Source organism: Solea senegalensis, linkage group LG4, assembly GCF_019176455.1.
Source record: "Solea senegalensis isolate Sse05_10M linkage group LG4, IFAPA_SoseM_1, whole genome shotgun sequence".
NCBI classification, from domain to species: Eukaryota; Metazoa; Chordata; class Actinopteri; order Pleuronectiformes; family Soleidae; genus Solea; species Solea senegalensis.
The window spans coordinates 14,607,621-14,635,321 of record NC_058024.1 but is presented as its reverse complement, the minus strand read 5'-3'; the positions used below and the strand labels follow the sequence as shown (position 1 = coordinate 14,635,321).

Here is a 27,701-nt window from a genome sequence, read left to right as displayed (position 1 = left end):
GTTGATCCACTGCTACCTCAATAAGTAAGCTCAAATGTGTTATTCTGTAACTTTGACATTTGAACCAATTTGCTTAGATTTGCATCAGTAGGACATGCTTACCAAACAGCAGTAGACAAGCAGCTCTCACATGCCCCCAACTGAAAACACGGACTTCCTGTTTGGACGTTGGTGCAGGGAAGAGCAGTATGCAAATTGGCCATCGTTATTTAGTCGTAAACTGTCCATAGGTGAAATAGAATTAAAGCGGATCATGTCAGTCATGTTTTCTAGGAGCAAGGCCTTCAGGTTCTACCTTTTACAATCATACTTTAAAGAGCTTTCGTGAAAAAAGGCCTGGAGAGAATCTTTTTAAATTTGACTTAATTGGTGTCACAGATAACGCTGGCTGTTACCAAGCAGAGGTATGACAAAGAAACAGGATGATGACCTTATCCTAAAAATCCTTGTACTACAGCTGTATTAATGTAGTTTGAACAACGTGAGAGACCATGGACATGGCTCTACCTCTTTCAGAAGAGACAGCAGTAAATGTATTAAAACATGCCAATAAACAAACTATACTTAGTTGAAATTCAGTTGATCCTGTATGGCCACATCCTGTGGGCATGAGGCTGAAAGACACACACACACACACAGTAAATTCTTTAACACAGACTGGACCGAGATTCATCCAATGCCTCCTACTAAACACAAACATGACCAAGTCCCACAGCTGAGGTGATTACAACCTTTATTCAAACAGACCTCAGATACAGTCAGAAATAAAAACATGTTTACATTCAAGCAAACGGCTTTGCTTATGTGTCGAACCAAGGATTGCGGATTCTGTCATTATCCACCAAGACAAAACACAAGATGTGAGTGTCTAGTGCCAGTCACTGTGAGAAGCTGATGACTAAAACAAAGTGAGCCAGACCTGCATTGTTTCACAGTGTAACCAGAGAGGCAGTGTTGCATAGATGAGTGCTGCCTGTGAAAACCAGTGTTTAACAGTGTGTCAAAGACAGTGCTGCTGTACAGACCAACAAGAACATTACCCCAACAACAAAGGGAAGCATCCAGAGCCAGTTACATGGACATTTTAAATATATTCCTCTTAACTAAAGGAAAAAATTTAATTCCTCAGAAATCTGAATACATTTATGAACACATCACCATACACTAAACTCCAGTTTCTACCCAGCATACATGTTCATTCATTCTCGAAACAAAGGAGGTGATTTGAGGGGCCTTATTCACAGAGGTTCATTCAAGCTTTTAACCAAAGAACATCATAGCCGTGCTGAGCATGACGCATGTAAACATGTTTATACGTGTAAACCCATCTTCTCACAATGAAGCAGTAACACAGTCAATTGGCTGTGGTGCCTATACAATACTTAAGAAACACATCATCACCAAAAGGAAAACTGGGCACACCTGACACATACTGTGACAACATGAGGTTTAAGCACGTGCCAGTTTCAATTCTGCCTGAGGAATGTCTTAGCAAATCAAACAATGGCTCAGTAAAGAAAAGGTAAAACAGACTGAGGTAGAGCAATTCAAAAGGGCGGTTACAGGGCAAACCAAAAACATTCAGCTGTGGTTCATTGTACAAATATGCCAACAGTACATGGGAAATAGTTTTTCACTAATTTTCCATTTCTGATCACAGGCATCGCCGTGATTGATTTTCATCGAGAAGCGACTCAAACGCTGTTCAAAACAGTTCAGGAAACCATGATGCACCTTAAATATGGTGTAATCAGGCTGCAGCTCTGCTCCTTAAACATGAATGGCACTTATAGTCAAACATCAAGTCGGTTCATTTTCCTTCAAAACCCTGATTTCACTCAGCAAATAAATGTGTCAAACTGGAAAAAAAAAAAAATAGCCTGGTTAATGTATCTGCAGTGCCAAATAAAAATAGTTTCAACTTGTTAGTTTCAATGCACCACAGGTCTAAAAAAATAATTAAATGTAAAAGGTGCAGAGTTAACGTTTAAATTAAATAAGATTTCCAGAGAATCTCTGGTTTCTCATCAAAAGGCAAATAAAGGTCAGGTTGAAAGCTACATTAGAACATTCTCTCATCACATCTTTTTAGTCTGGGATGCATTTATGTTTCCACATGTATGCTTGTGCAAAACGTTGAAAATTAGTTTACAAGATTCGACATTCCTGCTATCAGATGAGGTCCATGAGAAACTCCACTAACATCTTCTAGGAGGCAGTTGGACTGAATGGAAGGACTGTTTTGCCCTTCGGACAGGTAGTAGATTAAAATAGGCAAATTAATTGATGTCAAAATGTGTTGCATCTACTACATGACTGTGGAAATAAATGGTGGTACTGTTTGAAAAGTTGTTTTCATTAATCCCTTTAAACAGACTTCTTAGCAGACAAAATGACAAAGTAAGTAAATAATGTTAATATTGGCTAATCAAGTCCAGTGACACCACTTTAAATAGCTAACCATGACTCACATGTTTTAGCCTTTAAACCAAACAATGTCAGAAGAAATTCAAAGCCAACACAACAGACAGTGACACCATTTCCAGTTATTAGACAAAACTGTTGACTAGGGCAACACAAACACCAATGCACACAGCACCATGAAACCTCCACCTCATGAAGGTTACCAGCAGCAGTGTCCATCTGTATTTTTTTTTTAAACACCGTTTGTTTCTGTCAGCAGGACAATAAACAAACCAATGAATCAATCCAATACATTTTAGTGGAGGGGTGAGGCATGACCGAAAGAACCTATTCATATTTAGAAGTGATCTGAGATAAATGGATCGATTGAGATTTTGTATTTCTCCCGACATTCTTCAACACGTCAGCCCTGATCATGTACATTGTACATACATGCACAATTAACTTGCTTCAAATAAGAGTCACTGTAGTTCAGCGCCAATGTCACATGTTTTCTGAAAATTTCTCCACAAGTCGATGGAGGTGTAGCAGCTTCATCAGATTAATCAAGCTTCCCACTCATAGAGAAAACGTTTCTCACTTTATGCGAGTATCCAGGGAAGGACCGACAGTATGGAAAAGCGCTCACATAGTAAACAACTTCAAAACAAACAAAAACCTAGCATCTAAACTGCAGGAGTGGAGGGCCGTCTACACCTAACATATCCAATGATTGTGACGTGAGCATCCACAATGACGAATGATGGCATTCTGTGAACAGCTGCAGCTGTCAGAGCCTCAAACATACCCTAGCTTCTGTTAACAACACAACACCACTGACTGAGTGTGAGTCTGATTTTACCTAAGAGATCCATGTTCAAGTTAGCATTTGTTTTATTGAACAGAGGGAGGAGATTCTCTTGCCATCTGCCCTGTACATTCAGATGAATTTTGATTGTCAGTGTTTTCTATTGTTCATCAAATTGCTCCCAATATAATCCCAGCCATATCACTCACTCACACCACTCTTGTAGTTATAGCTGTGGTGTGGGTGGAGCCACCACTTGCGTTGGTGTATGGTGTCATTCTTGATGTGGAAAGCCATTAGCTGCTTTCCTTTGATTCTCCTCATATTCACAGTCTTTCCATCAACACAGGGAGACCCCTTAGTGACGTAGCAGCTCCAGGAATAAATGTGTGTCTGCAGAGAGAGGAAAGAAAAACAATTTCATTAAAAGGCGTTCTTCAAAAGTGAGGCGACAGCAACAAGCACGAAGCTACGATGGTTTGTCCACATTCGTGGGACATGATAATCACAGCAAGGGACACTGACGGACATTTGTAGCAGTAGCTTAAGCAGCGACTGTGCCAGGTCGCAGATAACACACACCATGCATCTTCATATGTTGGATGTACCAAGCTTGCCGCTTATTACATAATGAACATACGTCACCACCCTCAAGCTGCACCTTGCAGCTGGTGGTAAGCACAATCGAGAACATGGATTCTCCACTGACAGATCTGCTGTTGTGAGCAAAGACCATCCTTCAGGATGAGACTTAATGTTTGGCTTCAACAACATGAAATTTGCAGCAGCCTATAAATACAGAGATGTGCTGAGTCAGTGCAGTAATGACACAAAGCTGCAGTAAATAGGAATACAAGTCTTTTTCAACAGTGTCCACAGCAGCATACCTTCCCACACACTCTGCTGCATGCGGAAAGCTACAAGTTAAACAAAGCTACACAAATCACCACATATTCAAAAGCATATCAACATATTACGTTCAGGCTCACAGTGGATGTATATGAATATAGTGTATGTTTTAACAGTAGCAACCATGAGCAAAACTGATTCAGCGAGGCTGTAAATGCAGAGGTATTGAGGCAGACTAAAGGCTGATTTATTCTCTTGATTAACTTCTTGTGTTGTTAACGCAATCATAGTCGCAGACTTTGATTGGTGATCAATGACTCCCTATTTAAACATTTCACCTTCAACTGTCACAGCAAAACATGATCTCGCTGTGCTGCTGATTGATACAACCACTGGACCAATGACCGCCGTTTTGTGCTCCCACTGCTCTCTACAAAACAACAAACAAACCCTTCCATAGACAATAAGCGAGGAATAAACTGGGCAGGACGACAGAAGATCTGACTAGAGAAACCTTTCTGCAGGAGCATAAAGTGAATACATGTGCCTGGTTAAGCTTTGCCAAATGACAATTATCAAAAATGTTGGAAGGGGTCTTTGCCAAGGCCACAAGTCTGTCATTAACAGAGACAGAGCAGCTGAGTGGGTCCACTGTTTTAAAAGGCCTGAGAGGTCCTGCACTCCACCTCACATCTATTGTATGACAGCACAGTGCACAGTAGACTGCTGTGTGAAACTCAATCTCGACAAGACTGAGTTTCTTTTTCTCGCAGGAAAGGGCTCTCCCACCACAGACCTAACCATCACCCTCGAAAACTCTGTGGTAACTCCTTCTCATACCGCAAGGAACCTGGGTGTGACACTTGATGACCATCTCTCCCTCACTGCCAACATTGCTGCAACAGCTCAATCTTGCAGATACATGTTGCACAACATCAGAAGGATACGGCCTCTTCTAACCCAGAAGGTGGCACAGGTTCTGGTCCAGGCTCGTCATCTCACGCTTGGATTATTGCAACTCCCTCCTGGCTGGTCTTCCTGCGTGTGCCATACGACCTCTGCAACTCATCCAGAATGCAGCAGCTTGACTGGTCTTCAACCTACCAAAATTCTCCCACACTACACCGCTCCTCCGCTCCCTTCACTGGCTTCCTGTAGCTGCTCGCATCCGCTTCAAGACTCTAGTGCTTGTGTTCCATGCTACAAATGGATCCGGTCCAGCCTACATCCAGGACATGATCAAAACCTACACCCCAGCCCTCCCACTTCGCTCTGCATCGGCAAACCGGCTCGCTGCCCCCTCACTGAGAGGATCGCAGAGGCACTTGCAGAACTCGAGACTGTTCACTGTTCTCGCTCCCAAATGGTGGAACGAGCTCCCCATCAACATCCGGACAGCGGAAAGCCTCCACATCTTCCGCCGCCGACTAAAAACACATTTCTTCCGACTCTACCTCGACTAAGACGACGATGATGACGAAAAAAAAACGAAAAAAAATTATCCATCGCACTTATGACTAGCACTTCATAGTTTGGTTTACTTGAAGCTCTTACTTACTTCTAGCTCTTATTTGTACCCAAATGTTTAAATGCACTTATTGTAAGTCGCTTTGGATAAAAGCGTCTGCTAAATGACATGTAATGTAATGTAATGTGTTGAAGATTATGACCAGGAACCTCAAGTGAGCCATGCAGCAAAAACAGCCCTTTGTCAAACCTGAGCTTGGCCATGTGAAGGAGGGGACTGTGGTTTGTTTAGGTCGCTTGGCTTACCAGTCACAGATTTAGTCTGTGCCCAGCGATGATGTCACAGATTGTCCAAACATACTGTGTTGCATAATATCACTTTTATGTAGCATGGAAATGTGGCAGGAGGGAGAATGTTAAGATTTAATTATTACAAATGTGTTTTTTAATTTACACAGACAATTTAAAAATCGAATAATTGTATTGCAGCCTTTGTAACATACGCGCATAACACTTTAGGCTGTGTATTGGCGCTGGATGCCCTCCATTGTGACACTATCAATGTCGTCATTCGCAACGGTAAGACATCACATCGCGCTACATAACCACCAGGTACAGCCCACACCCCTCTTACCAAGTATAGCTACCAAAGGTAAAGTTTTCAGTCAAAACGCAAGCCTGACCCAGGACCTTACCATTCCAAACCGTACCATGCAATGATGAAAACACGACATTAGAGTTACTGTCCATGTGCAAACAACAAAAACAACAGCAACTACAACAACAACAGGAGCCAGTGAGTACTGACTCCACCTCTTAAAAGGTCAGGCATCTGCATACTAATGGGTGTGAGGGGTTGGAAGGAACTTTCATTGCATAAGAGGTGTTCTGGATAGCTCTTGCACAACAAACACTAACACACTTATCAAGGCAAGATGACTGACAGCACTGAGAAACCATGCACAAGGGACAGTCAGTGCAGTTACCAAATGTGCCTAGGGCAACACACTAGCAGCAACCCCACCCTCATTAACCATACAGTTGCAAACCTCCAATTAACTCCATGGAAACAGAATGTCAGAACATCTGTAACTGCATGGCAGCCTTTAGAGAGTAGACCTGAACAGACCTGGAGACAAAACATGGAACACAAACTCCACTTCTTATATAACACAAAATCAAAGCTGCAGTAGGTGATTACAATACTAACATTTTGGGATCATGGTTCTGAGGAAATTTTCATCACTGAGCAATTGTTTCATACTTGACAAATGGCACTCTTGCATCACATGTAAACAATTATCTGGACATTTTGTGAGTTCATGACTAAAAATACAGCTACTTTGAAAATTAAGACATACCTGTAGAACAGCCTGGCTGTGGGTCATGCAGCACACATAACCTGGTCCATTCTGGCCTGCAGCTCAAAAGCATCAGGCCGGTCCTGAGGATTTGCAGCGAGCATGTCCTGAAGCAGCTTCTTCACTCCATCAGACATGCACGACCTGCGTTTCTGTGGGATGTTCAGTACCATCTTTGGATTCTCTAGCAATGCTTCGCCAACTGGCACAATATCTGCTCCGTGTCTAACATACATTCCAAGAAGCTCTCGCTTTGATTCAGCATCAATGAAAGTAATTCTTTCCAACATGGCCCAGATGATGATGCCCAAGGCAAATATGTCTGCCTTAGCTGTGTAGTGGCCCTCCCATACTTCAGGAGCCATAAAAAAGTCAGAGCCACATGCTGAAGACAACCAAATCTTGTTGACATTGACATTTTTGTTCTTATCTTCACTTTCTTTGCCTACCCTTGTATTACTCAAAGCAGCACAAACTTTACTGAGGCCAAAGTCAGCCACCTTAAGGACTGGGGTCCCTGACCTCTCAGAGATTAGGATGTTGTCAGGCTTAAGGTCTCTGTGGACGATGCTATTTTCATGCAGGAATGCAACAGCACTGGTCAACTGGAGCATGAAGCTGTTGTTGGTTTGTGGGTCTGGCTGCCGAGACAGGATGAACTGATTGAGGTCACCACCTTCACAGAACTCCATGACGAACCAGAGATAACATGGCTCCTCTGGAGGACTGAGCACTCGCTCACCTGAAAACAACACAAAGCAGTTAATCACTAGTAACATCCAGTACAGGGAAAGTTCAGGGTTATCTGAAGTGTTGTATTAGGCGGTAGTGACACACAGACAGTGCTATGAGTGTACCTATGCCATTGACCAGCTCTCATTCAATATGGCTGCCAGTAGGTATGCAAAGAAGACCAATTTTAACCACATAAAAAAAGCCCCTCATACTAGGTCTATAATATCTTGAGATATTTGCCATTTCATTTAGCCATTAGCCAGTCTTGTCTGGCTGAACAATGAAGTTAGTGATGCTTTGTAAATAAATCAAACCCATACATCAAAGTACATGGACCCACTACACTCCTGTAGAGGATAAAGCGGTAGAAGATGGATGGATGTTACATCATGGCACACAGGAGTTCCTGAGCCACTGTTTCCTTCATTTGTGGGTTCAAGTTATTTTGTCCATTTTTGTTCCATGTCCATTTTCCTTGTGTCCCCACTGGCAGCCATGTTTACAATGAGGTGCAGTGTCTCTGTTTCTCTTAGGCTGGTTCTCAAGGCACAGGACACAGTACAGCATAGACAATGCTGACTATGTGTCAGTACCTTAATACAACCACAATAAACAAAACTGAACTATCACTTTGATAAATAGATTTATATAGACACATGTCTCAAAGGTTATCAGGTCATTGGTGACAAAAAAATTACATCACACATACTTCAGTTTGCAGGATAATCAACAAATCGTAAATTATTTTAAAGATTTGCACCAGACTTGAAGGTTGCATTGCAAAAATAAGGCCACAAAAGCCATTGGCAAATATATATAGGACATAATTATTTACATCTGGGAACTGGCAACAAGAATTAAACATTTATTCATATTCTAACATTACTACACTGACCAACAACCCACAGACAAGTGAAATCAGGCTTTAAGATAAGTAAACACTTTGATGCAGTTGTGATTTTGCAGAAGAGCACTGACTGCCAATGGATTGTGAAAAATGCATGAGTGAAGCCAACAGAGTAGACACCATTTTAGTTTGAGCCTCGGGAGCTCCTGGCAAAATGTGCCCATCCCCCCAACGAGGCGAGCCCGTGTCATGGCGTCAACAACACTTACAGAAATCACCACAGGACAAAGACAGACACACAAACACCTCACTGTCAATGTGGATTCGTATTAAACCACTGACAATTAGCTACAGCATTTCCACTACGACGACGGAAGTCAGGACTTTACACCTGGGTATTGGTTAGATAAAACAGTTACCTGTGTGAGGTAACTAACGATACACTCATCGAAACCAACGACTGATGATAAGCAACACCTTACAAGTTAGACCATGGCACAGTGATATAAACGATGCCATATGACAATACAAATGAGAGTGTAGATCCAATTCCACCCTTTGGATGTGAGATAATCACACACACATCTTCCAGAACGTGCTGGACAATATTGTTGACGTAATGGGGTTAACGGTAGGGACCAAATATACCTTTCAGTGAAGTTTCCACCAGGCGCAGGTACTGTTTGGACCGTTTGTTGCCATGGCTCATTTTCTGGGCCATACCGTTCCTCTGCAGAACACACTCCTCCAGCTGCACCACGTTTTGGTGCCGTTTCTCCAGACTCGCCAGCGCCCAGAACTCCTGCAGAGCGAGCTCCACGTTTTCCGGCGCGTCGCAACGCAATTTCTTCACAGCGACTTTAGCACCGGACCTCCGAGCCACCGCTTCGTACACCACGCCATACGTTCCCCTCCCAACCTCCCGCAGCAAGCTATAGCGGGGAGCCATGACCCTCCGTTCCAGTTGGCCGCCCTGCTTAAAAGAGCCGTCGTCCTCCGCCATGTCATGGTCCTCTTCCGTGTTTCCCACACTCAGACACCGCAGCACACCGTACTCGTCAGCTCGTGCTCCGGCGTGTCGTCCACAGCACTCTCGCGCGCTCCTTGTTCGTCTCCGCCGGTTGTCACCAACCGTATCCATGCGTGTCAGAGAATATTTGTAAGATTTAAATCCCGGGGAGAAAAATATTCACATGTTGTCAACGCGTGTAGTGTCCCGTCCACTTAACGCCAAAACGACCCTAGCTAAGAAAAGTTGCTGAGCAACGTTCGAATATAGGTCAAAGAGTTGGGGAGGAGGGTAAACCGGAAAAAGATGGCGGACAATTCAAACGAGCACTTCTGCTGAAGCCCTTCAGAATAAAACCTGTAGCGTGGAATGTGTTTCATAAAGCACATGCTCTGTTCGATTAAATGTACTTTCAAAGTACTTTGAAAAAATATTCTTTGATTATTATTCTTTTCATTTTTTTACATTAACAAACACCAAATAAAAAAATAGGACTCATCATCTAAAATTAATTTCTCATTTAACTACGTTCTTGCAACAATCCAAATTAATTTTTTATCATCAATGTAGATTGCGGACAGAATGCTTCGACCATTTGCATTTAAGGTTCCTACAATGGTATAATTGGAATACATATATATATATATATATATATATATATATATATATATATATATATATATATATATATATATGTATATATATATATATATATATATACATATATATATAACAACTAATTCAAACCGGCTTTATGAGGGTTAGGGTAGCACTTTTATTTAGAAAAGTCACTTCCGGCCTATTCCCGGGTAATTGTTGCTACTTGTTGAGGATGTAGAGTTCAGATGTATCATTACTACAGGGGAGAAGTTGTGAGTGAATAGTTTACTGATAAGCCTTCCAAGTAGTTGCCACACAAAAAAATACCTCTGTGTTGTTGAATGCGCAATAATTTGTGAATAGCACCTTTAAAAGAAAACGTGATGAATCAAACATGATAGCAATTCATTTGTCGTTTGCGTTTAACATGTTGCTCCTCCACCAGTTTTCCAACGATGGTTTCGTCCATTGCGTCATCAACAGCATGGCACTTCACGTGAGCGCGTACACAACTAAAACTCGAGAGCACGTGTTGTCGCATGCCGCGTACGGGGGATCAGTGGGGGATGTCCCATATGTATATATATGTGTATATGTATATATATATATATATATATATATATATATATATATGTAAATATAATTAAAAAATATTGAAATATGTCCTAATATAACAAAATGTCTTAATAAGATACACTCTACTAAGATACACAGTAGATGCATGACATTGCTGTACTAATTATTAATATTGAGGAAATGGTTTATGGTTGTAGCTGTGACAGGTCAGAACATATGTTCATTTTTTATTAAAACAATGAATTTAATATCCAATCAACTTGTATAAGGCATCATGAAAAAATATTTGTAAATATATTTTTTTTTACAGAATTCTATTATGAAAATCTCATGCATACAAAAAAGTGTGTGGGGTTCTCTTGTCATGGCAAATGACTGCTGTGGTCAATGTGTCTCACTGTGTGGATCTTTGGGTGAGCAGTACAGCAGCCTCACCCCCTCTCCTTTGTCAAAAAACACACAAACAATTCTCCACTGTTGGCAAATTTCATACAGTGGTAATGCAATATCAACACCTAAACATACATTTTAAAGGCTTTCATTGACTGTCTTCAGCTAAGATTAAAGCTGTGGATTGAAAACATGTGATGTAAAAGGAACTTTTTTAAATTGTAGGAACAAATGTGAAAAATACAAATGAACAAAATCAGATTATTTGAACCTAAAACTTAAAACGATTCAACAAAATATTATACAATTGTGGACATTTTAAAAAATTTGTCAAAGAGAACAAATGGTGTATGTAAATACAATAATATGCAAGTACAATGTAAAAAAAAAATCCAAAAGGCAAAGATATAAAACATAAAAAGAAACTGCAAACATTTTATGATATTAAAAAAATCTGAAAAGATAAACAAATACATAAATTGTCATGTTGCTTTCAGGTTAGGTCACCTCTGGGCACGGACGTGCTGCTTTTAGAAATCAAGTCAGCTATTTAGCACAACGAACTGAAATGTTATCTGCGTCTGTCACTGCACTGTGAAATCTGTAGTGTTCCAGGAGGTTTTTCCAAGCTTTATTGCACATCAGCATCTCCAGGTTCCCTAGAGGACAAAAACATTGGGGTTATTAAGGTACACAGTGTAGCAGCACTGAGCATTAAATCTAGGCAAAGAAAAGAGATTATCTCACCAATGATACACAGTCCTTCCTTGGCCCTGGTGATGCCCACATTTATCTGGTTGGCATCACCCACAAAGCCCACATGTTTGGACAGCCAAGTTCTGTCGTCACGTGGTCTGCTCTCTATCTCTTCACTGGACAGAGAGCACACTGTTGATAGGATGACGTAACGCCATTCACTTCCTGTGAGACAAAATGGTACATGTCACACGGTGAGTCCTGATATACAACTTTTTAATAAGTCTGTCTGTCCGTAGAAATGAGGGGGTGCTGAAGACTTGCAAAAGTATTCAACAGTAGGTTCCTGTATAGGTCCACTGGCTGTGGCGTTGTCAGTGTTTGCGAAAAGAAAGATGCTTTACCCTGGCTCTTTGTGAATGTTGTAACAGTAATTCCCTCCATGTGCTCCTTGTTGCTCAGCTCATCTTTTATTTCTGATACTTGTGCATTGTAGGGTGACAGAATTGCAATACTTCGCGGCTGGATTTTGGCCTCCCCCACCAGCTTCTCTGCAATGCTAATCTGTGAAAGGACAAAAAGAAATCATATGATTGAAAGCAATAAGAAAATAATGTGAATGAATTACGTAAATTCAATGACTATCATGAGCTTAATCCCATATACTGTACTAACATTTCAATATTACTGTTTAAAATGAAGGAAGCCAATACAGTACCACTTTCTCTCTCTCTTCCAGGTTTGCTTTCGACCTCTCATTGCCCTTGCCTGTGGCGACGAACAGACTGACGGTCTCTCCTCTGACATCCCCAAAAACAATCGGCATTGTTTTCTTATCAACACGCAGAACACTGCTGGGCTGCTCCACCCCGGTTTTCAGTTTGCCCCCATAATATTCTTCTGATGGGAACTTGCATATATCCACGTGCTATCAATGTATACAGTTAATGAATTACAATTTTAATTAAAAACACACATTTTGTAACACAATATAACCAAAGTCTGTACATACTCCATATAGGCCTGCATACAATATACAGTATAAACATATAACACACTGCACTCCTATATATTCATATATTTCAAGTTCTCACCATTCTGTACTGGATGTCCAGCATCACCGTCCATTTCTCGTGGATTGTGTGGTAACGTTCAAACAAGGACTTGGACATCCCCAGCTTTCTTGCATGAAAATTCTTCACAATTGGGCGTAACTGTTTGTGGTCACCGATCAAAACAATCTGAAAGAGATATCGTATAATAGGCATAAATTGAATTATTACAGGGACTGAAATGCAACATTTGTTCCAAGCCCCAAGCGTAACTCATAGATTCAATCATTTTGTAAAAAGAGGCAGGGATACCGTGTATGTGGGTGGATATGATATGTCCACTCGCCTGTGTGGTCCGGGAGGCACCTCCTGAGCTATATATGGGTCAGTGTATACATGTATATGGTGTATACTGTGTACCACAAACAGTAACAATTACCCAATTTTAACAAAAGGGTAACCACGAAAGAAAGTCAAGAAGTCACAGCTGAGAGTGAGATTAGCTGGATCTGTTTCAATAGCACTTATTCACATTTGTCTTTTATTGATAAGATAATTGTTTTGAAGACTATTTTCATAAATTATAGCTCAAAGAAGCAACATTAATCAGTCTACAAACACATTAAGGACTGCACTGATGGACATCACAAGCAAGCCATTGATCATGAAATAAAAAGCAGACCTTTTCTGGTTTGTTGCTGACTAGTGGAATTAGGGCCTGCGGCTCAGTGGCCATCGCACATTCATCAATGAGGATCTGACGTGCATTGACAGTCTTAGTCAAGCTTGGGGCAGAAGACTGTGTGCATGTGCACAATATGATGTCATGCCTTTCAAGCTCATATGCGCGGGCATCTCTGAGAAGTTTTTTGTATCTGGAATAGAAAAGAAAAAACCTTATTACAACCTAGTTCAGCAGATTCTAACTGAAATACAAATTTGTCATTAGTGTCAGTCCTGCCAGGGATGCACTGAGACTGTAATGCACATCATCTGAACAATCGCTTTAAGGAGATACCAAAGTAATAGATACAAAATAGTAACCACTGTAACATTATAACCAAGGACTATAGAGTTGTTTTCTTTTGACTTAGTGTCTGTGAAAATAAAACACCACAGGACCAACCACTGGCAATGGGAATGATGTTGGTCACCTTGGCTTCGCCTATATGTTTAAAAAAGTCATCCATAATTTCAGTGTGAAAGAGGTTTGATACGACCTGGGACATTGAGATACAGAGGACTTACATGCAAGTGGATGAAGAGCGGAAGCATAAACGCTGCTGGCAGTAATATTTTTGTGACATAAAACTAAGTTGTCCATTGCTCCTCAAATCTAAAAACAAACCTAAAGATATATAATATCACAAGATAATGTAAATATATCATAATCCTTGTAAGGTACAGCATATAGCCAGTTCAGTATGGTAAAATAGAGGGAAAATAAAAATAAATAAATACATTTAACAAAAAAAGCCAATTTCTTTGTGTTATTGCTGTAACTCTATTGTATTTTGGAATCCAGTAGGCCTTCAGTTAAAAGGTTATTTTTCATCATTCTCCTTCAGTTCAAAATCATGACAACAAATAATCCTTCTACACTTACTCTTTCACCTCCTGAGCTGTCAGATCTTCCTTATGGAATATTCGCTGGTCAAAACTTTTTATTTGACTTGAATAAGGATTTTGTTCTTTTCGCATGCGGTAATGCAGAACGATGCTCCTAAAGCCACATAAAAGTATGTCGATGTGTTAGTTAATCAAAAAGTGGGACAATGAAAAGTGTCAACTTGCGGGATTACAATACCTGATCTTTGGATTTGACTTTCCTTGGCGTCGTGTCCTTTGAGAAAACTGAAGGTTACCTTCTGGATAGGGGTAATCAAGCATCTCCATTTGTTGGCTGTACACTCTGAGGGACTTCATTTGGTACTCTTTTTTATCCTCACTGAGGTACTTAAAGCTGTTCTCATACTTCATCAGGTACTCTGTGTTACAGCAGTAAAAGAAACCACAGTTAGGCAACGCTAACTATTTTACAATGCAATTTTATAATGATTCTCATTGACATAGACTAAATGTGCATGATGACAAATAATGGGTTTGCCCAGACAGTTAATTGCAATTGATCATGTCAGATTTGTGTATATAGATATAACTTATCTGCGTGGGTTGCTTTGATAACAACATAGACATACCCACTGCATCCATCCACCACATCTCAATCCACATCCAAATGTGGTTTGAATTGAAGTTTTAATGCTGTTTAGACTTTTGAGAATCAATCTGAATGAAACCTAGTTTAGTCTCTTTTTATTTGCCTTCAGTTGTATTTAAACTTCACTTTACCAATCAGTTTGTCTCTGTCTCTCCGTCAGCCTGATATTACGATTTTCGTTTGTTTGGACTTAGGTTTATACCCCTCAACACCTTTCATCCACAATTAATTCAACCACCGATTACTTACCATTTAACACATAAATCAAGTATCATGACTTGGCTCAAAAGTCAATGTGACAGTCTACATGTACAGGATTTAAGGTTATGTATGTATGTATAATTGTTGTTGTTTTTACTTTCCCGATCAACATAAGTTTAGCCTAAAATTCTAATTACAGAAAATGTAGTTTAACAACTATATTTTGTTGATCTTGACTGAATTGAATGAGCAGCTCCAAATGTTGATAATCTGTAGATATACACACACAGGGACAAAATATTACCCCACACCAGTGTGCAGGGTAATTACGTTAACAATTCAGTAGAGCAAAACTTGCCTGCAACAACATCAACAGACTTGTTGGATGGACCACAGTAGAGAATAACTTGTTTCTTGTTCTCATCGTCACATTTCCTTGGGTTGAGAATGTTCAGCTTCCAAAAACAGTACAATAAGTACACACCCACTATTGACTTGCCAGTTCCTGAAAGACAATATTCCAAATATGTTTTGAGCCTTTGCAGAAAATATGAAGCACCAGAGTGATAACATGTTACAGGTCTTACCAGGTGGTCCCTGAATCAGTGTGAAGACATTATTTAGAGCTTTATCCACAGCAAAATACTGGCAATTGTTAAGGTCTGGAAATCCATTTGGTAGTTTTTCCCTTATGATGTGCCGCTTTGCTTTACAAGACAAAATGAGAAAATAAATTATTGAGCATTTTAAAATGCTTTTCTTTATCGTTAAATAAATCTAAAGACATATATCATATATATTCTTTGTTTACAGTCTTTTGGAATCAGATGTCCAAGTGCTTGTCCAAGTGCTATTCTCTTGACAAGATCGCATGCAGATGGAATGGTGACCACGGCATTTTCTTTCCGACTACAAAACACACACACACATAAATGCAATAAATTGCAATGTGAGATGAGAAGTATGACGGTCGTACACTGGTAATATCATAATGAACTAAAGTTGAACTTACATGTCAGGAAGAAGCTTAGGGATGATTTCAACAGTGAAAGCTGTGTTTTTCTCATGGACACACTTTGGAGTTTCCATTGGCTGGTGATTGGCATAGAATTCAACATTATGTTGTTCTTTAGTAAAGTTTTTCTGCTTCTTTACTTTGCTGGTGACACAATGGGCTATCCATGTGAACTCTCTGGGATCCATTACTGAGTAATGTTCCAAAGTTGAGGCTGGCAGCCCTCTTTTTCTTATGCACAATAAGCACTTTGAAAGGTCGCATTCAATGGCCCATTCATCGATCCATTCCTGAGGTAAGACAAAGCTTCCTGTGAGTCGGCCTCCCTGCTCTTGCCTGAAGTTTACCACAAGGTTCTCAATGACAATGCTGTCACTTTCACCCACTGCAGTGGTGGCAGATTCCATCTCACACAGTGGTTTCCAGATGTCTATATATTTATTTGTGTCAACATACTCAAGCTTTGCAGGACTATCTGCAGATCTATAGAAGCATTTCACTGGGTTGTGGACATGGTCCACACAAATCTCAAAATTTGGTTTAATGTGCACCAACTGAACAGTAGGCATTTGGTAAGCTCTTTTGATTTCTGATGTCATTTGGATCTGAAATGTGTCCCCTGGCTGCAAATGGAGGTTGAAGTGAACGTAATGCTTGTTGTCATCTTTGCCGTCCTTAGAGGTACATGTGTCAGTCTCACCTGATGACTGTGACAGTTGCTTGGCATTAGCATTTGTTATGAGAGACATTGCATGATCCCAGTTTTCTTCATCGATTGCTTCAACAGTGGCTTTCCATACTGAAAGTGGAAGCTCAACACAAGGACCACAGTTTGGCAGCATTTGAAAGTCTTGCTGAGTTTGCATGGCGTCTGCAGTATAGATCCGCCTTTTCCATTTCAGAATGATGGAGGGATGTGTTTCATTGAAAAACGGTTGGTCGTCCAATTGCAAATCTTTGTACATGATGAATAAACAGTCTGGGAAGATGTCCTTGTTGCAAGGGAATGACACTGCAAAACTACCTGTGTTGGGATCTGCACTAACAACAACTGCTGTCTTCAAAACACTTTGTTTGGTTATGCTCACTGCATATTTGAGCTGCTCTGCCTTCTGATCATACGCTTTGACTTTTTTGAGCTTGTGATTCATTTGATCACACAAAGTTGTGCTCTCTGCTTGAGTGTACTGTGGATCCCCATTTCTAATGACACTGTGCAAAAGTCTCTGTAAGACAATGTCCGCGTACCGCCGAATCGGTGCTGATGCTTGTGTGTAAGACGGTACATTCAGAGAATAATGCAAAATATCTGCCTTAACAGAGGGGTTGGAGCAGATGAAATAAGCCTTATTACAGCATCTCCTGAACTCATCAAGAACTGGTTGGAAGAGTGGGTGGATATCGTCTGCGGCAACCAGATCCACCATTTTGTCGATATCATTTGTTCTGGCAGCTGACTGGATATCTGTCCACACTTGTGTGAGTATGCAGAAGTTCTCAAATTTGGAGGCTTGAGTATCATGTTCAACTCTATGCCGCAAATGAAAAGACAGAGGTATGACTTCATTCCATGTATTCTTGAATTCTGTAATCTTTTCAGAACTTGGTCCATCTTGACAGCGAAGGGGTGTGCAATCGCTCGTTGTTTTTCTTCCAATCAATATTTCAGATGCTGTTGTGTTGAATAACACATTCAGCTCTTCAATCATCAGATGTGCTTTGCGATTTCCAGGCAATCTATTTTTCTTAGGTTCACAATAAGCCCAATCCACAAGTCTGGTCTTTCTTTGAGCTTTTGCAAAACAATAAGCTACTGTAACACAGTCTTCTACTTGTCTCGTGTCAAAATTAGGCCTTCTTCCATAATTTTCGTTGATCATTTTCTCTGCATCTTCATAAGACAGCTTTTTATTAGAGCTGATTTGTGACAACTGGAGTTTTGGTTTTTCAGTGATCTCATTTGTTTTCTTGTCCATTTTGAAAATCAGTGACACCACTCTGCGGTCTTTATCTTGCTGAAGACTGAAGTATTCAGTGCACAGACCTTTATGAATCATATGAGTGGCCTCATACTCATTTCTGTGGTAATATGTAGCCCCTTGATGTTTTGCATCCTGATCTATTTTACCACCTGGTCTCACAAAGCTTGCCACATCTGCAATGTGGACTCCCAACTCAAATTGGTCTCCAGTGTCCCTGACACTGATGGCATCATCCAAGAGTTGAGCTGTTTCTTCATCGACAGTGAATGTTGTTACCTCAGTCATGTTCACTCTAAGTGCCTCATCTTCATCTATCCTTGAGAAGCCCTCATATGATTTTCTCAGTTTAGATGCAACTTTAAATTCTGCATTCAAAATTGTTAGTCCGGCTTCCAATGAGCTTCCAACTGGAAGAATTTCGACAATGTTTCCCAATGGAAATGTACAATCTTCTCTCCTTTTAATCACCTGCACCATAAATACATTGTTCTGTCTCAGTTTTTCATCAAAACGTTCATACCCTATGATCGTCCAATCTCCATGTATTTGCTCCCACACAGGAAGGAGGTTACGTGTTCTCTTGCTGATCAGTATGCGTATTTTGGGATGGGATCTTGAAATAGGAATCATCATCCTTTTGATATGTTTGTCATCAGACAATGGTTGTTTGCAGTGATCCACATCTTCAAACAGGCACACGAGGGGTGCTTCAGGTTTCTTGTTTTCCCATCCTCTGGTGCTTGTACTGGTGGGGTAATCAAGTTGTTTGCCAAAGCATCTGTTATGTGACCTTTCTTGCTCGTACATCCCCATTGGTTTTACATATAACTCTGATTGGACAGTGTGAATTTTGTTGTTTGTTGATCTTGAATCATAGTGATTGAAGTCTTCAAAATCCAGACTGTCATCTTCAGAACTATACTGTGTTGCCAGCTGTTCATACTCATCTTTCAACTCTTGAAGAATTGCATCACTGAAAGTATTGCTCTCTTCCTCGGGTTCACACCTTTGAAACCTTACAGTTTCCTTTACATCTTCTTCAAAGAAATCCTTTGTGAAATGCTGTGGTGTGACACTCTTTTTGTCAATGCAATGGTGTAAGTAGCTCCTCCAAACTGCAGAGCATTTGCCAAAGCAGCAGAGGGCAGCAGCATCCCCAACCACAACTACCTGGGATTGAGCCCTAGTCATGGCAGTGTTTAACACATGAGCATCATTGAACAGCTCAAGACCAGGCAGGTGAGATGTTTGCAGACTGTCACGTGTTTGCACAGCTGTCATTACGATTGCCCTGAACTGTTTGCCTGTTGAACAATAAAGACAAATTTGACAATGATGGTAGTAATTAAAGGTATTAATAACATTAGAAAATGACAAAATTATCATTTAACATAAAATAAAGGAAGTTCATGAGTCTAAATGACATTCACCTTGCACGTTTGGTAGATTCTCAACATGGACTCTGCCGAGGCCCCTTTCTGATAGTGCTCTCCTAATTTTCCGGACCTATAAATAATAATTAAAAAAGATTCAGATAATTAAACAATTACAAGCCTGATCATGACAATGGAGTTGAAACAAAATTTGCAATTTACCTGGATCCCCTCTGATACAACGCAGATTGAACTTTGTTCCTTGCATCCCCAGGTTGATGGCCAGTGTTTGAAAATGTCTATCACTGCTTCAGTCACTTTGACAACCTCTTCGATGTTGTACCACGTCATGGATGCAGTGTCCAAGAGACACTCTCCCCTTACATGGTGAAACCTTAGAGCATGGCCATCTGCAGGGGCTGGAACATTTCCAGTAGCTTTGATAACATCATTTTTGCCAACATAGAAATGGTTGGATACAAACTCCACTATTTCTTTGGTTGAGCGATAGTTCTCACTGAAAATGATTCTACTTTTCTGAGCAGCATCACACTTTTGGCCTTGGTAATAGTGGAACAAGCGGTAAAGAAGTGTATGATTTGAACGGTGATGGTCATCCACTGAGAAAAGCTTGGGCGCCATTTGCATGTGATCACCAGCTAAAACAACTCTAGTGTTTGGCCCAGCAAGACCGAGGGCAATCAAGGCTTCACACTCCAGCATTTGAGAGGCTTCATCAATAAAAATATGGGTAAAATATCCCTCTGAGAGCTTCAGGTCATGAAAACGTTTTGCCATTGAGGTGGTGGTTATGACTATGTTGTGCCCATCAAGGGCAGCTTTTGTAGGTGGTAGAAAAGACTGTCCATCTTCTGAGAGCAAACAGTATTTCAAAGTAATCTTGTCTGTGGCCAAAAAAGCCTTCACATTTTTGTTTGTTTTTATTTGAATTGGCTTGATCCAATCATTTTTCTCATCAATGAATGGATGGAGGTGATCTCTGATGTACAGATCTGCAGAACTGTAACGAAACAAAGATGTACTGTAATAGGAATGCATATTGTTTTTATGGTATTTAAAACATCTCAAGCAAACAATTATTTATATACAGATAAATTAATAAACCCATTCATTTGAAAGATAGGTCAAAAGTGCTGCAAATTACCTGTTGGTGTGGGTGCAAATTAGCACTTTGTTGTGAGGCCGCTTGGAAAGCTCTCTGGCTGCAGTAGCAAGTGTGAATGTTTTCCCAGTTCCAAATGGTCCATAAACTAGAAGTGGTGCCACAAAGTTTTGGACATTTGAATTTCCTGTGATGAAGTCAATTGCTGATTGCTGCTTTGTGTTGAGGTTCTCAAACTGGATGTTGTTCACAGGAACTGCACAGCTCTTTAAGTCTGGTAACACTCTTTTTGTATCAGGAAGGCGGTCTATAGCCTTGTGCATAGTACAGAAGTGGTGGCGGTTCAACTGAAATTGCACCTCCATTTTATACACTTCATTGCTTTTGAGTGCTAGATCTGCGCAGCATCTTTTAGACAGTTGTAAATACAGTTTGTTCTCGGTTGTTTGGTCACGTAGAAAGATGGCCTCATAAACCTTGTTTTGACCACTTGCAGTCAGTGGGGCTATCAGGCCAGACTGGATGCTTCGTCTTAGTACCAGTCCCTCTGGGGTGTCTTGTGTCAGATTACAAGGAACTGAGAAAACACAGAATAGCTCCCCTGGAGGAGCTTCCATCATGCCAAATTGTCTAGTGTTCAGTGTATCCAGTGTTGTGATCTCTCCACAAACATTAAGCCTAACAAAAATGAAACAAATAATAATATTTACACAGTGTTTTATATGTGCAAATTCCAAACCTTATTAAAATGGTACAAATAAATGCTTCACCTTGAGAGAACCTGGTCCTCCGCATGTTCCTCATTGTAAAGGAACTGGTGCATTCTCTCTTTGTAGTTCTCCTTGGTCAGAGGTGTTGAGTTGTTGGGCGAGTATTTGTATGCAAAGTTCATTTGTGGTGGCTTGTACTGCTTTAACAGCTCCTCTTGTTCCTCTGTCCTGGATGAACATGGGATAAAAACCCTATTCCCACGATGCCAGCGCTCAACTCTTTGAGTGATGGCTTCATGGTTCACAGTTGTTTGTTCACTGTCATCCAGTACCAGCTGGCCCAATCTTATTCTGAGTTTCTTCAAAAGTACTGGTCTCATATCAAAATCTAGCACAAGCCACTGTTCATAAAAGCCTGGATTAATGGATGAGAAAGACACGGTGATGTCGTACATAATGTCTCCATTGAAAAAGCATTTGCCTGAGGAATAGACGCAGGCTTCAGAACTGATGTCACCAAGGGTAAACAAGGCTCCTGGTTCTTGTTTCAGCAGTGCCACATGCACAAGTTGTCTCTGTGTAGAATGTAAGGATAAAAGAAAAACACATTTCACGATACAACACAGTGTAGCTGGAATAATGTTGTGTTCTGTTGCCTGGGTGTATGGTATTTTTTACTCACTATCCTCAGCTCATTTACACTGTTTAACTCTCTGATTGGTGCATATCCATAAACTGTTTCGAAAGGGTTCATTCTGATTGGCCAGTGATGACATTTAACATTTAGTTTATCATTTGAATAATGTTCCATGGCATCAGGGTTTGACAATATCAAAAGTACACGAATCAGCATCAACCCACTTAAAACCGAGCTACTGGTTTTGAAGTTGTGGCCTTTTGGTGTTCATCTGATTGTTTTGTTTGATATTCACAAATCGCAATTTATCTAACATGTTTAACAAGGTGACACATCTGTTTAAATCCCCACAAACCATAAAAGAAAAAAAAGGAATCGCAAGCAAGGGATCGCTCTCAAGGGGACAGAAAGAAGTGTAATAAATACTGCATGTAACGAAGCACATCAACAAAACAACAGTATTTGTGAACATTTGTGAAAGGGGGCTGTTTATACTTTAAGAAAGAAGAATCCTGATGAGAAATCTAACCTCTGTTTCCACCTGAAAGTGCCATTTCAGTGTTGCATTGCTCTGTTCACATGCCACAGTTAAATCTTCATCACAGGAGATGATGACATCGTCAACTTCTTCAGACATCTGTTCAACATTTTAAGTGGTGGATTATAATGGAGAATGGTAAAGATCTTAAAAATTGATTGATTCAAATAAAAAAACATTTAGTCGAAGGTTAAAATCAGTTTTTGGTGTTTTGTTTTACAACCTGCTTGATTTATTCACTGTCCAGTGTAAGTAGTTAATGAAACATTTGAAGTCATTATTGTAGTCTATGAAATGAAAGCACAGCATTTAATTCATTTAGTTGTTGAATTGTATTCCAATGTTTTGGATGAATGACATAAAGACATTGTACCCAGGTCCTTGACTTTATCAATGAACACATTTCAGAATTAGAGAACGATTACAGCAACAACAAAAACATTAGAGCCTCATACTTACAATGTACACTTCATTGCTGCTGTTCCTGTATTCCTCTAAGAGCTTTTCATTATAGGACATGGTACTCTGGTCTTCAGTGTTGAGCTTGATATCTTTCTCCTCTGGAGCGCGCATCATCCACTCCTGCAGTTCTTCCACAGAATGCGCTTTTTGACAACCGATACCAAACCGACAAGCTTGCGGTCTACGGAGAGAATGACAAAATCAACAGCACAAAAGTGAATTAATCAAACTGCTTGTACAGGAACTGTGAGTCAAATAGTGTAGCAAGTGCAAGGTTGTATATGTTGATCTTGTATGAGGTATGTTGTATTTTGGATGTTGTATGTGAAATACAGTGTCTATACAAAACACTGGAGCTTTTACTCTATTTAAATTGAATGGAACAAAGTGGTATGCATAATAGTCTCCATAATCTCCACTATGAAATGACAGTGCTACATACAAAACAAATCACAACATAGAAAGTGCCGGGCTGCAACTAATAATAATCTGTCGATTATTTTCTTGATTAATCAAAGAATTGTTTCTATAAAATGTCAGAAAATGTTGATCACTGTTTACCAAACCTCAAAATGATGATGTTCTCAAGGTCTTGTTTGGTCCACGTACCAAAATCATTCATTTTTGTTGTTAAATGTAGAAAAGAAAACATAAAATAGTCCATTTTAAGAAGCTGAAAAATCAGTGAGATTGTTTTAATTATTAAAAAAATACTCAAACAATGAAATGGTTATCAAAAAGTTGACGACTTATTTAGTAATCAATTAAATAATGCAGTCCTCGAGAGTATCATATTTCAGTGTTGTCCAGCAGAGGGGAGCATAAACCTGCTAATAAATGAAGCACTAGGGGACTCAGGATCAGTCGACACCAGAAATGATGGGAGCCACCATAACTGGGAACTTTGAAAATGCTGCCATGAGTTAGGATGCTAGTCTGAACGGACAGAAACAAAGACATTTGAAAACCATATTGGAGTGACAAGAATTTGCTTCCTGCTTGGTTAATGTCAGTCACAAGACAACTATCAGCTGTGGAAGAAAAGCACTGTTAGCAAAAGTTTACCTCTCACACAGCCAAAACTCCGCTCGCCGGTTATGTGGAGGCGGTCGTCTTCTCCACTTGGTGGTGGTGTCCTCAGAGAGCAACCGTGCATGTTCCAGAGAAGAGCAGTGCTTGTAGAAGCTCTCTGGGGTGGACAGGGCCAGGCGGCAGATTTTGCAGTACATGGTGACCTGTCGTAGTTCTGTCTGTTCTGGCTGGGTCAACTCAAGTAGATGAGGCCGAACTAAAAACCCGTCATGCTCTGCCTTCCAAACTGCCATCTCCACCTCACTCTGAGCAGACTTGCAGTGACCCACCTCATGCCTGCAGGGCTTTTCGGGAGTCACATGACTGCAGTATTTAAACTGATAGTCATTAGGGAGAGGCCGTATCTGGCTGTAGATATTCCCTGAATGGTGATAAACTAAGACTGGGTCCCAGTTGTGTGCTTCATCTGCTGTGCAAGTAGCACTCCACCTTTTGGTTGATAATTTCTGTGGACGACAGTGAAAGCAGTCTTTACAGATCTCAACAAATCTACCTGAGAACTGCTGTAGTAGGTATTCAGCTTCACTTTGTGGGGTGGATGAAAGACTCTTGGCTTCATTTACAAGTCTAATTAACTCGTCACAATCTATTTTGTTGTCTCTCATGTAATTCCATACAGTGGCCTCCTCATGGCTTCTGGCATACGTGCATTGGTTTCCATGCAGTGTACACCCAGAGCCTTCAACAAAGAAGTTACACACTTTGTAAAGGACATATTGACCAAAAAAGCCTTTTGTAGGCCGTTCAGACACAGGCCTCCATTGGTCAGAGGTTTTAGTTTTTGCTAAAAGCAGATTGCTACTGCACTCATGATACAGTGACTTAACAGAGTATGTTATTTCGTTGTCCTCGACAGAGCATAGGTCACAGACAGTCTCCAGATCTAGTTGTAACAAAAGGTCACCAGGAGGTTTAGAGTCATTAGGCTTATCAGATGTTGTTTTTGACTGAGCTACCAGACTACAAAAAAGCGTATGGTCTAATCTGTGATGTTTTTCAAAGGTCCAGACTACAGCTTCCTCCTCACTTCTGGCAAAGGTGCACCGTTGGTGGACTGTGCAACCATAATTCTCTACAAAGTGGTAACATAACAAATATCGACTTGGGTTTGGATATGTGGGCCGTCTGGAAACAGGTCTCCATTTGCTTCTACCTTTGGCTTTGCAGAGCAAAATATCGCATGCACACCGGTGCTGGACTGATTTTATTGTATAAGTCACTTCCTTCTCCTTGACAGAGCATTGAGTGCAAGCAAGTTTGATATCATGGGTTGATAAGAGAGGAGCCAGTCTTGAAGCACTATCAGACATTGTGATACATTCATGATGCTAAAGTCCGCAACTAAATGCAAAAAAGTCTCATGGCCCTGCGAATTGTACCGATGTTATCAAAGCGTGAACATCTTAGCTAAAAACTGTATTTAACTGTATTTTCTGGTTGTCATTTAAAACAACCATAGACTGGGTTGTAGATTGGAAGTATTAGGAGTATACTTTCAGAAGTATTAGAAGTAAGGTACTGTTGCATCCCCGAGCAAATAATGGTGATTTAACCTCATAGAGTCTGAGAATTGTCCATCATCTGAAACAATGTCTGAAAGAGAAAACAGCAGAGAAAAACAGAACACTGAGAAGTGGGCTCAGGGTAATGATTCCAGGGGGGTATTGGGGGATCATTTGTACACATGGAAAATATTTTTGCAACACTTTTGTGTCTCATATGAACAATTTGATCAGATGGCCATTTAAAAGTTAAGCGCTAAGCGACAGCAGAGATGACAGTACACCCGTTTCCTTTGCGTGATCACCTGTAGACAGCATGGCCCCATTTACACCTGTTAACCACATTTGATGTGTGAACGGACATCCAGCCCACAAGTCTTTACATGTACACCTAGTATAAACATTTTGTTTAGGCAGCTAGAAATGGAAGTGAAAATAAAAGGAAACGTGCCATTTATTGACAAACCGGACTTGTTTGTCAACATGCTCATTAGCAACAACTAAACAACGATCTGGTAAGCAGTTGGTCCTGATTAAAATCATCATCAATCGACTGTGTGACCCTGAAGGCCTAAAAGACCATAAAGTCCAACATTAAAAGCTATCATCACTCTTATTTAAGAGTCAGCTGATTTGACAGTAAACCCCATCATTAGTCCAGTAGATATTGTAGTTGCCACACAAGCAGGTAGCACAGACTAATTGAATACATTAGTCTTGTAAATGAATCAGCTTTCAAAATGCAGACTGTTGAGCTGACACCTCCCCCACTGGGAAGAACAGCAACAAGACACAATTATCATAATATTAATAATATTACAGTTATAGTTGTAATAATAATCAGAATTATTAGAATAGTAGTAGTAGTAGCACTAGTAATTACCTTAATATATGCTGGTCTTCACAGAGAGACACTCACTTACTGCTTTACAACAATTGTGAAGTGTGTTAATATATGAGAGAGAGAGAGGGGTGGAGAGAGAGAGAGAGAGAGAGAGAGAGAGAGAGAATCTGCTGTTAATAATAAACTACAGGAACAGGAAGATCAAGTTTTGTTACTCATGTTTTGCATCAACACATTTTGCAGCCTAAGACACACATACTCGTACAACTCAGCCAAACAGAGACTATGGAAAAATACAATCTGGATTGATGGAGTCTAATTGCACCTATTAATTACCCTTTTTATTATTTTAAATGCAGGTTATTAGGGTTCGAGCAACTTGGTTGCAAGAACCCTATTGAAATCGTTAGAGTTATTCTTCTTCTTCTTCTTCTTCGTCTTCCGCCCGCCAAATAAATCGCCTTTTTGAGGCCCTGAACATGCCCCAAAACTAACCAATTTTTGCAAGCGCATCAGACCTGGTGTAAATTTACGTTTATTAGTGTTTCGGGGAATGTGCGTCAAAAAATGAAAGTGGGCGGGGCAAATAACTGCTTCACCCTTTAAAACTTGTGGGCCTGAGGAGCACGTTTAATGTACATGCACGAAACTTGGAACACGCGTTCCTTAGGTCGGGCCGGTCAAAAAAGTCAGCGTAGCCGAAGCTCCAATTATTGTTATTATTATTATTATTTTAAATGCAGATTATCCATTCTTCCATCCATCCATCCATCCATCCATCCATTTTCTACCACTTTATCCTCTAGTTTGGGCTAAAGATTATGCAAGGTAGAAAAGTTTTATTATTGTTATTATTATTATCATTATTATTATTATCATTATTGTTGGCACCATCTTGGGTACAACCACCAACAATTATGTCACATTCAAAGTAAGTAAATTCCTTTATTTTATTCACTCTGATGTGAATATTATCGAAGGCTACTGACTTATTGCAAGATTACAAAATTATACTGCACCACTGCAGTATGAAGAGGACTGTTTCCAGTGAAATCCTAGATGAGGTAAACCTGAATACCAGGGTTGCAGAGGCCAGTGGCCGATCACCTCCCTATATCTTTCACTTCCTCCTTAGAGATAAAGAAAACAGATTCTTAACTGATTCTGTCAAGGAAGTATGTTTGTGAGGCATCTTCGCGGATCACAACAAC

General features: G+C 40.3%; 2 protein-coding genes across 2 annotated transcripts; both read right to left on the bottom strand.

Moving 5' to 3' along the window:
- Positions 1-716: 716 nt before the first annotated feature.
- Positions 717-9,763, bottom strand: LOC122768052 (serine/threonine-protein kinase 35-like). Its single transcript, XM_044023733.1, has 3 exons — positions 9,119-9,763; positions 6,889-7,630; positions 717-3,604 (listed from the first exon to the last, which is right to left on the bottom strand). The coding sequence occupies exons 1-2, from the start codon at positions 9,609-9,611 to the stop codon at positions 6,912-6,914; spliced, it is 1,212 nt and encodes a 403-aa protein (XP_043879668.1). The 5' UTR covers positions 9,612-9,763; the 3' UTR covers positions 717-3,604; positions 6,889-6,911.
- A 1,092-nt stretch (positions 9,764-10,855) lies between these two features.
- helz2a (helicase with zinc finger 2a) lies at positions 10,856-26,561 on the bottom strand. The gene is made up of 20 exons (XM_044024415.1): positions 26,530-26,561; positions 24,118-25,737; positions 23,050-23,233; positions 22,582-22,689; positions 21,476-21,990; positions 20,748-21,383; positions 19,805-20,603; positions 19,640-19,715; positions 16,225-19,513; positions 16,024-16,121; positions 15,800-15,919; positions 15,571-15,717; positions 14,601-14,781; positions 14,400-14,516; positions 13,476-13,668; positions 12,836-12,982; positions 12,460-12,669; positions 12,146-12,305; positions 11,793-11,966; positions 10,856-11,704 (listed from the first exon to the last, which is right to left on the bottom strand). Exons 2-20 carry the CDS (start codon positions 25,452-25,454, stop codon positions 11,592-11,594), a joined length of 8,604 nt encoding a protein of 2,867 aa, XP_043880350.1. The 5' UTR covers positions 25,455-25,737; positions 26,530-26,561; the 3' UTR covers positions 10,856-11,591.
- Between the last annotated feature and the right edge of the window lie 1,140 nt (positions 26,562-27,701).

Bases quoted from the DNA above. Each gene is read 5' to 3' on its own strand.
- helz2a (XM_044024415.1), bottom strand. From the start codon at position 25,454: ATGTCTGATAGTGCTTCAAGACTGGCTCCTCTCTTATCAACCCATGAT. The intron at 19,514-19,639 runs GTGAATGTCATT...ATTGTTCAACAG, and splicing joins GAATCTACCAAACGTGCAAG to GCAAACAGTTCAGGGCAATC. The intron at 15,718-15,799 runs GTAAGACCTGTA...ATTGTCTTTCAG, and splicing joins ACTGATTCAGGGACCACCTG to GAACTGGCAAGTCAATAGTG.
- LOC122768052 (XM_044023733.1), bottom strand. From the start codon at position 9,611: ATGGATACGGTTGGTGACAACCGGCGGAGACGAACAAGGAGCGCGCGA. The intron at 7,631-9,118 runs GTATATTTGGTC...TGTTGTTTTCAG, and splicing joins GGTGGAAACTTCACTGAAAG to GTGAGCGAGTGCTCAGTCCT.